Source organism: Mustela nigripes, chromosome 5 (assembly GCF_022355385.1).
Source record: "Mustela nigripes isolate SB6536 chromosome 5, MUSNIG.SB6536, whole genome shotgun sequence".
Lineage (NCBI taxonomy): Eukaryota > Metazoa > Chordata > Mammalia > Carnivora > Mustelidae > Mustela > Mustela nigripes.
The window spans coordinates 138,204,520-138,214,329 of NC_081561.1; the positions used below are offsets into that span (position 1 = coordinate 138,204,520).

Here is a 9,810-nt window from a genome sequence, read left to right on the forward strand (position 1 = left end):
AAGCAGTGAGCACAAGAAGGCTGCAGGATACAAAATCCATGCCAAAACAGATGGTATGTCCACACAGCAGCTACAAACAAATAGAAATTAAAAACCAATACCAAGTACAATGGCAACAAAAAGAAGGACATAGGGGTAAATTTGACAAAAAATATGCAAGACTTGTATACTTAAAACTACAAAACACTGTTGAGAGAAACTGAAGGAAACCTACAGGTAGACATACCATGTTTACAGATCAGAAGCTAATGCCATTAAGATGCTAGTTCTCCTCACAGTGAACTACAGTTTTAATCCAAATCCAATCATAGTCCCATCAGGTTTTTTTTTAAAAAAAAAAAAGGAAACTGATGATCTAATTTTAAAACTATATGGAAATGCTAAGGACTTATAGAAGAGCCAAAACAATTTTGGAAAAGAAAGATAAGGTTGGAAGACTTACATTACCTGCTCTCAAGTCTTACTATAAAGCTATGGGGATCAACACAGGTTAGTCACAGTGAAGAAAACAGACTTACATATCAACAGTAAAGAACTGGAAGTACAGAAACAGACCACCATATATAAGACCAGTTGATTTTTGACAATAGGATCAAGGCAATTCAATGAAGAAAAGATAAAATTTTCAACAATGGTGCAAAATAATGAACCTCTACTCCTACACCTCACATTACACACAAAAGGTAACTCAAAAAGTATCATAAACCTACATGAAAAACTTAATAAAGCCTTAAAACATCTAGACGAAAACATGGAAATTCTTAGTTCTTGTTTTGACAATTATTTTTTAATATAAGATGCAAAAAGCATCAAATTCAAAAAGAAAAATTTGATAAACCTTACTTCATTAAAACTAAGTTTTACTCTCTGAAAGTCACCATTAAATGTCAAAAATGGAAAGGTAAGTCCCATCTGAGTAGAAAGCACTACAAAACGTGTATCTGACAAAATACTTGTATCTAATCTACATAAAGATTTCTTATAATACAATAATATGAAGACAAAAAAAGAAATGCTCAAAATATTTGCATAATTCTCCAGAAAAGATATATAGGTGGCAAATAAACACATGAAAACATGTCCAGGGGCACCTGGGCAGCTCAATTGGTTAAGCAGCTAACTCTTACTTTTGATCTCAGGGTCCTGGGTTCAAGCCCCACATTGGATTCTACACTCAGGGAGGAGTATGCTTGAGGATTTTCTCTTTTCCTCTCCCTCTGCCCCCCCAACCCACACTCTCTTTATAAACATAATTAAATTTTAAGAAAATATGTCCAATATTGCTGATAAGGAAAATCATATTAAGATACCACTATATGCTTGTTTGGATGGTTACAATTAAAAAGATTAATCATACCAAATGTGAGAACATGTGATGGAAAGGTAACTCTCATGCATGGGGAGAATATTAAAATGGTATAGCTACTTTGTAAAAAGTTTTGGTAGTTTCACAAAAAGTTTAATATACACCTACCATAGACTCAGACACTCTGCATCTAACTCTTTCCCAAGAGAAATAAAAGTATATATTCACACAAAGACTTGCATGTGAGTGTTAAGGACAGCTCTTTACATAACTACCAAAAAATGAAAACAACCCAAAGTCCATCAACTAGTGAATGGATTGATAAATGTGGCATACTCAAGCAATGGAATACTAGTCAGTGATAAATAAATCCAACTATTGATAAACACCCCAACATGGATGAATTTCAAAATACTTATGCTCAGTAAAAGACAGAATACAAAAAAGAGCATACATTGTACGAGTCCATTCATATGAAATTCTAAAAAATGGAAACTATCCTATAGTGACAAAACGGAACCATGGCTGTCTGACGACAGGAATGGGGAAGGAGGATAGATTATAAAGGAAAATGAGGAATCCTGAAGGTGACGGATGTTCGTTATCTTGACTGTGGTGATGGTTTCAGGACACTACATTTGTCAAAATTTGGTAATCTGTACACTTTAAACATGTGCAGCTTACTGCACATCAATAATACTCGGTAAAGCTATGAAACAAAGAACTTAGTGCAATAAGCCCTCCATAAATGATTGTTTTAAAGATTTCACATATTTATAACAGACAGGAAAAAAAAAATGAAGAACCCAGATTGTTTACTTCAAGGAGAGTGGATTACTTATGTTGTTCTCTCCAGTCCAGAAATGGGGGAAGAACTTAATGAAACCTGTTGGAGGCCACGGCACGGTTGGAGTTGTGGATCAAACCAGGCCCTGACTTGTGTATCCTTTAAAGTCCAGATGCCTTAACAAGGGGTTAAAGACGGGAAAGTTGAATAACACTGAGAAAGCGTCTGTGCTATGTGTCGTGCACTCGCCTACGTGGCTTCCACACGTTCTCCCTACAGAAGGCAACAATGTGGTCAGCGTCTTAAATTCGTAGTTGGTTCTTGTTGTTCCTGTACTGCCCATAACCGACTCCCTGGTTGATTGTAACTTCTTGTAATCAATAGTAGCTAAAGGCATTAGCCGTGACTACCGGGCATCACAAGATTTGTTTGTAGTTAATGTAAACTTGTCATAGGAACTTGCTGTTATCTGACTAGATACTGATGTATTATTACTCCTTCTATTGTGGTCTGCCTTATAAATGATTATAAGATGTGAAATAAAATTGGCACTGTTGGACATCCTCCTCGGTGCTCCAACTGCCCCCATCTCTGTCTTTTAATTTCTTTTCACCATCCTCTTACCCTCACATTCCTGGTCGATTTGTCGCGCCAGCAGCGACAGAAACCTCAAGTCCCTGGGGTACCAAAAAAATCTCACTGCCTTCCAAAGCAGAGAATCCACCCAGCCATAAAAATGTAACAACAATAAGCAACTAAAAAATAATTAACAACAACAAAAAAAACCCTAAAAATGCACAATCACAAGAGAATGCTCCAACATTAAGAGAAAGAAACTCTAGATGTCTAATGGTAACTTGAAGAGTTGGGAGAAAGCTCCAGTGTTTCCACAGCACTGGGGAGTTATACTCTATAGTGTTCCAAAGGAATAACTTTACTGTTCTCCCATACCTTTTTCCAGATAAGCAGTCTCCTGATCAATCCTTAATTAACAGATCTCCAAGGCAGAGGGACAATAATTTATTTATATTGAAAATTACATTGAGTGCTTAACTAAGTAAGTATGAGGCATTCATTTAATCCTCATTACAATCCTAGGAGCAAACTAAGGCACAGAGGACATAGTTACCTGCCCGAAGACATATAACCCGTAAATGATAGAGTCCGAAGTCAAAGTCAGGCAATCTGACGCTGAAGTCTGTGTTCTTTACCACAAAACTATCCTACAATATGTTCACATATTAGAAGAGACATGTTTTTTTACTTTACAACATGCTGATGATGAAACTCGTATATTAACACTATGTTCTTTGCCCTAAGACCCTAAGATGCTAATGACAATATCTTGAGAATTGGATTAAAATACAAATGATATATTTTCAGCTAGAAGACATTTTATAAATTATTACAATTTCTTTAAAACATAATTCTATTAGCTTAGAAACCACTAAAATGGAATCCTTGAAATAGATCACTCCTTCTGCCTTTCTTCAGTTTTTATTAATTTAGTCCCTCTAAATGAAAGTGGTTTTACATATTGAAACATTCTTTATAGGAAAAAGAAATCTATTTGATATTTTAGTACCCAACATTTCTTTTTAAGGCAAATTCCTTTCCTGCAATGTAAGACACTAAGAATCAATTTTGCTTCTTCTACAGAAACAGATAAGACAAACGCACATTTCTTCCAGAGCAATTTACCTTGAAATAAATTTATATTTAAAAAAGAGCACAAAACTTTTTAATAATCAATGCTGCACAATTATTTATTTTCACTATTAAATGACACATTAGATATATTGTGCACATAGTCAACCTTTTCTTTTCCCATATAAGAAATTACGGAACACCTGCTATATGCCAGCCATGGTTATATGTGGTAGAGCACAGAAAAAAACACACAAAAATCTCCATGCTCTTGGTACTGACATTCCAGAGGGGTAAGGTGGATAACAAATAAAAAAATATAGTGTATCAGATGGTCAATTTAATAAGACAAAACAAGACAGGGGTTAAGAGTGCAGGGTCTTGGTGGGGCAGCTGAAAAGAGAAGCATATAGTTGCCTTTTAAATAGTCTGTCTTCAAAGATCTTTAGTTGAGATCAGGAAAGGAGAATATGTAAATTAAGGTGGGGACGAACAGAAATTTGATTCACCTCCTTGCCTCATGAGAAAGAATCACGTATAACAGATGGTAAGGTTGAGGGTTAGAAAGTCTCTTCAAGTGCCTAAAGGTCAGATGAGTATTCCCAATGTCCAAAAGGGCTAGATGAAAAAACCTGAACTCACAGTGTCATTCAGCTTCTTTCCACTACTTCATGATCTCACCAAAAATAAGATATTCACACTTTCACCTCTGAGTTACAGTTTTTCAAAGAAGGTGGTTCAAAGCAAAAATCGCTATTAACATTCTACATCAAGGAATATGTACCATATGAGAATTGAAAAATAAAGTTATAAATCTGAAACTAACTCTGTCAATTCTGTCAATAGTAAAGTTAGATAAAACTAAATATATTTTTAAAGCATGAAACAAAATGTAGCCCAATAATAAGAAATGACTAAGTTTCTAAACAAAAAAATCAGTTGTGTGCACACAAAGCCCCTAGATTTTTCAAACAAATTTCCTCAAACTGTTCTGGTAGAAATGAAATATTTTTCAATTATTGCACATACAAGCATTAGACTGTACCAATTTTAAGCCAATTTGTCTCTTGTGTGAAAGTAATAATGCTGATGACTTTATTATTCTGTTGGAGTCACTTAACAAATTGCTACTCATCTAAGCCAAAGGCTAAGGGCTCTTCTAAAGTTTTAGAATTACAGAGGAATCAAACAAAGGCCCTTCAGCCATTAAGTGTCCCGCTATGACGAATTCCCTTTACAAAATCCCTGATAAAATGGGTTTCACTGTTTGCCACCAGATGTCCCTCCTTATTTTAAATCCATACCTGTCTCCCTCAATTCCACCTATTTGTATTAGCTTTTTTTTAGAAATCAAAATAAGCACCCAAGGCTTCTCTTCTCCAAATGAAACATGCCCAGTTCCCTCAAATATTTCTCATATAACAATGGCACCTAAGATGCATGTAACACTTTATTCAAACTTCATCTTAAATCTCTGTGTACAGTGGTATTTCATTTCTTCACTTAGTTCTTACCAAATGCTTAAGCTTAACAATTAATCTCTTTAAAAAGCATAAGTTTTCTCCATCTTTTGCTTGTAGAATGATTTTCTGAATCTAAATGAAGTTCTCATAAATCATGCCAATAACTCAGTCATTACTGGCATTATTTACTTATTTTTGAAAGAGTGGGCCAGAACATGCACCACTAGTAGATTAAAAAAAAAAAAAAAAGATCACACAAACCAAGTAGTTTGTCTAGCACTGATGCATTAACACAGGTTTATTCAAGAAGTGGCCTATTAACCAACACGCTGGGATGCTTGTTAGAAATGCAATTCCTAGACCTCTTGGGACTATGGAATCAAAATCTCTGGAATGGGGCCTGGAGATCTGAAGTTTAAAGAGCCACCAAGGAGATCCTTGGATATCCTGAGGCTTAAGAATCATAGCCTGAAGATTGAAGTCGGGGTTTTTTTTTTTTTTTTTTTTTTTGGGCCTCCTAAAAAAGATATTTTAAGTATCTTACCTGTAATCCAGGAATAAATCGACTATCCTTTTCAACCACCAAAAGTTCAGCAACATTGGCATTAAGAATGGATCTTGTGATTCCCCCTGGCCCAGGGCCCACTTCATACACATAAGCATCTGTCAGATTCCCAGCTTTCTTTACAATTTTATCTAGGAAAAAGAACGTTTTAATGATTTTGATAAATTTCAGTGTGCAAAATTTAATAATTACTATAGATTCTCATCAACCGTTATTCAAGGAATCCTCTATACCATATTTGTCTGATTATTTAACTCAACCTAAACCAACATATAGTGGTCATTCACTATGTGATCACAACATAGTTGTATTGTATTATCAGTCCCTTAACAAAAATAGGATTATCATGACAAACTTCCTAAATTAAATATAGTTAATACTGTATTTTCCTCCACCAAACCAATCAATCAGTTCCTAAGAACCGACCAGGTAAGCACTCACCATCTCTCTACAGTTGCCAAATACTGAATATTTGAATAAGTAAGACTAGTTTTACATTCAGAATTTCCAATGCTGCTAGTTTGAAATCCCAAAGCAAAAAGTGCTGGCAGTCTCACTTTTACCTGTAGACATCTAGCTGGTCCATATGGCCACAGCAACAAGTCCCTAGATCATAGGACTAGCAGAAATACAGATTCTTGGTCATTTTTAGGAAAAAGTTAAACTTCTTAGGGGAGTTGTTGTAAGCTTTGCAAATATGCAAATTAATAAGGAAAAGTTAATGTCTTAAATTAACTTCTTTAACTTAGCTGACCTTAAGAAATAATGAAAAAGGGGGTGCCTGGGTGGCTCAGTGCGTTAAAGCCTCTGCCTTCAGCTCAGGTCATGATCTCAGGGTCCTGGAATCAAGCCCCTCATTGGCTCTCTGCTCAGTGGGGAGCCTGCTTCCTCCTCTCTCTGCCTGCCTCTCTGCCTACTTGTGATCTCTGTCAAATAAATAGAATCTATTAAAAAAAAAAAAAAAGAAAGAAAGAAAAAATGAAAAAGATTACAGAGGATTCACTGCAACCAACTATCACTTCTGAAAAAACGTATGATGGGCTGGTCTTATTGACTGAGATACTAAAATCCAAGTAACTGGGTCTCCTGGGACAGTGGAAATTTAGCCACTGAAAACATACCAGCACTTCCTTGTAGTGTTCACTGAGACTGTATAGTACCATTTTTGTAGGCTTAAAACCCCAAATAGAAAGCAAAAATGGTTCTTTTAAAGATTTTTAAAGATTTATTTATATATATATTTATATTTATATCTTTTTATCTATATATTTATATCTATATAAATATATATATTTATATAATCTTTTTAAAGATTTATTTTATTTAGAGAAAGAGTGAAGGGGAGGGGGAGAAGGAGAGAGTCTCAAGCAGACTCACCACCTCAAGATCATGACCTGAGTGGAAATCGAGAGGAACACTAAACTGACTGAGCCACTAAAGCAAAAAAGTTTTGTCTTTTAACTGGTGCTTAGAGGGAATTAGCATATGCCCACCAACCATTTATTTTAGGTGCTTTACATGCTTTCTCACTTGCATCTCACAATCTTTCCAACACATTAAGAACTACTATCCCAATTTAACTTCTCTGAACATTTCTATTTCCTTCTTTTTTTTTTTTTCTTTAAGATTTTATTTATTTATTTGACAGAGAGAGATTACAAGTAGGCAGAGAGGCAGGCAGAGAGAGAGAGAGGAGGAAGCAGGCTCCCTGCTGAGCAGAGAGCCCGATGTGGGACTCGATCCCGGGACCTTGAGATCATGACCCGAGCCGAAGGCAGCGGCTTAACCCACTGAGCCACCCATGCGCCCCTCTATTTCCTTCTTAATGTTTCATCGTGCAAGGTCATCTAGAAAGGAAATGGAAGAGAGCTGACTCCAGCTCAGGTGTAAATTCTTAAGCAATCCTTCCTCCACTATAGACCAATGCCTTTTAGAAGGAACACAACTGATACATTAAGCACAGGCATTATGAATTTAACATTCTCATTCTCTTAAATGGAGAGCTAGTATAGTTGAGAGGTCAGGGGCTCTGCCCTCAAACTTTCCAGGTACAGTAGAATACAAATGAATATCAAAGCGGCACTATCAATTCAGGAAGCATCTGCTCCCACCTGAGCTTCTCACCTCAAACCAAGTACTTTAATCTCCCTTCACTTTGGTTCCCAGAGAAGAGGGAATATTACCCAGATTCCAGAATCTGTAAACAAAGCACTTTTTTTTTTCTAAATTAAAAATATTAAGACCTCTATTTTCCATCTTAAGAATGGCAGTTTATACCTACAGAATGTGACTAATGACTGGCAGACAAAACTGGTTCTAGTTACTACTAGCACTAAGGAATTTTAGCGGTGGGTAACCCTTTAAAGATCCTGTAATAGGGGCCTTCCTCCAACTAACAGATGAGAAGTTGAAGCTTAGTTAAGCTATTTTACCCAATGCTATATTTCTACTAGCAGAATAAAGACTCCACATCCAAGAAATGACATCTTATTGATGGCTTGTGAACTATACTTAACTGAAAATGAACTATTTGTGTATGATCTCTCCTATCTTTGAGCTTCTCGAGAGGCGCCAAATGGAACTAAATATCAAAACCTCAAATACGGAAAATATTCCAACAGGGAACTAGTGGACCTATTTGTAATACATATTATTCTTGCAACCTCACGTTTCAAAAGTATCACCAAGAAATGGGGGTGGCAGTTAAATGGGGGTATACGCCTGTCACAACTCCTCAAACCCTACACTTCCAACTGGTTACTTTTATGGCATGTAACTTTACCTTACAAAAAGTGACTTAAAATGGGGGTGGGAATATAAACTTGCTAAAAATGTAAGCTCCCTGCGGGCAGACTTTTGCCTGGTCCACTCCCCAACTGCATCTCCACCACTAGCACCTTGTAGCTTCTCTGACACGTATTTACTGACTATTGCGCCCTCGAGGGTTTTGGATTCAGCAAGGAAACGTTTACATAACGTAATCCCACGAGTGATACTTTCTCAATATGTTACTTAAAAATTCTTCGCACTAACTTAAATTGATAACTTCACATTGCATGAGCAGCCAAACCAGCCACACACGCAGTACCCTTTCATTAGCGTCAACACACCGAGATCGAATTTCCACAACCGCCTTCCACGCTACGCGACCCCTGCCTCCCCTAGCGTCTGCTCGGCGTCTGCACAACTCGCCTTCACCAGCCCACGGCGAACGCCCGCGAGCACGCCATCATGCCGGCGAAGAAGACATTCCACGCGTCTCCTGCGGTCCTCTCAGGACAAAGCGGTAGAAGGACCTGCCCTAAGGCCCCCTGCACACCGCCTGACCCCAGACGCCCGCCCACAGGGTCCGCGCGACGCCCCCGGGGATGCGGAGGAGCACTGGGAAGACGGCCACCTGTCAGCCTCAAGTCCAGGAGAAAGTTCTGGGACAGCTGCTTCGCTGCTTGCAGCCTGAATAACTTAATGATTTCTCGAATCGTGGGCAACGGCGGTAGACGGAAAGCGCTCAGCGTCCCAGAACCAGCCATGCAGCCCCGCGCCACAGTCCCAATCCTACCACCGACTTTTCGCGCTGCTCTTAAATCATCCGCGGAAAAGGAAGTGGGGGGGCGGGAGCGGGGAAATCATCAAGGCCCGCCTCCGAGCCCACCTTATTGGTCGGATGTACCTCGCCGGAAGCGCTAAGGACAGAAAGGAAATCTGGGCGCACACAGAGCGCATGCGTCGAGTCTCGCTAAGCGCGGTGCAGGCTGGGTGTGCGCTGCTTTTCGCCCTTGAGGGTGTGAAGGCACGGGGAGGGCGGGGTCTTTCCTGGGTGGGCGGTGACCAGAGCGGCCCGGGGGGCGGGAACGAGGCGGGGCCTGGGCCAGAACGCGGAGGAGCGAGTCAGAGGATCTTGGAGCCCAGGAACGCTCCGAGGTGCGTTCTCGCAGAGCCGTGCCCAATTCCCCTCTGTGGATGATTGCGGGAAAGCCAATGATTAGAGGCAAAACTATTGGTTGCTAACGATTTTCTCATGATAGATGTTTTTAGAACGTTA

General features: G+C 38.7%; 1 protein-coding gene across 3 annotated transcripts in view; it reads right to left on the reverse strand.

The window, feature by feature from the left end:
* Nucleotides 1-9,366, reverse strand: part of TFB1M (transcription factor B1, mitochondrial) — a 71,706-nt gene extending 62,340 nt beyond the window's left edge. For 2 of the 3 annotated variants that reach the window (XR_009404533.1, XM_059401323.1), the window contains exons 1-2: nucleotides 9,166-9,366; nucleotides 5,748-5,899 (exon numbers count right to left, since the gene is read on the reverse strand). Coding sequence is in view for 1 of the 3 variants with exons in the window: in XM_059401323.1 (XP_059257306.1) it covers nucleotides 5,748-5,899; nucleotides 9,166-9,298 (285 nt within the window). In the remaining 2 variants the exon portion in view is untranslated. Of the gene's footprint in view, nucleotides 1-5,747; nucleotides 5,900-8,878; nucleotides 8,968-9,165 lie in introns of those variants that run through there. The other variant, XM_059401324.1, reaches the window with a different exon arrangement.
* Nucleotides 9,367-9,810: the final 444 nt, after the last annotated feature.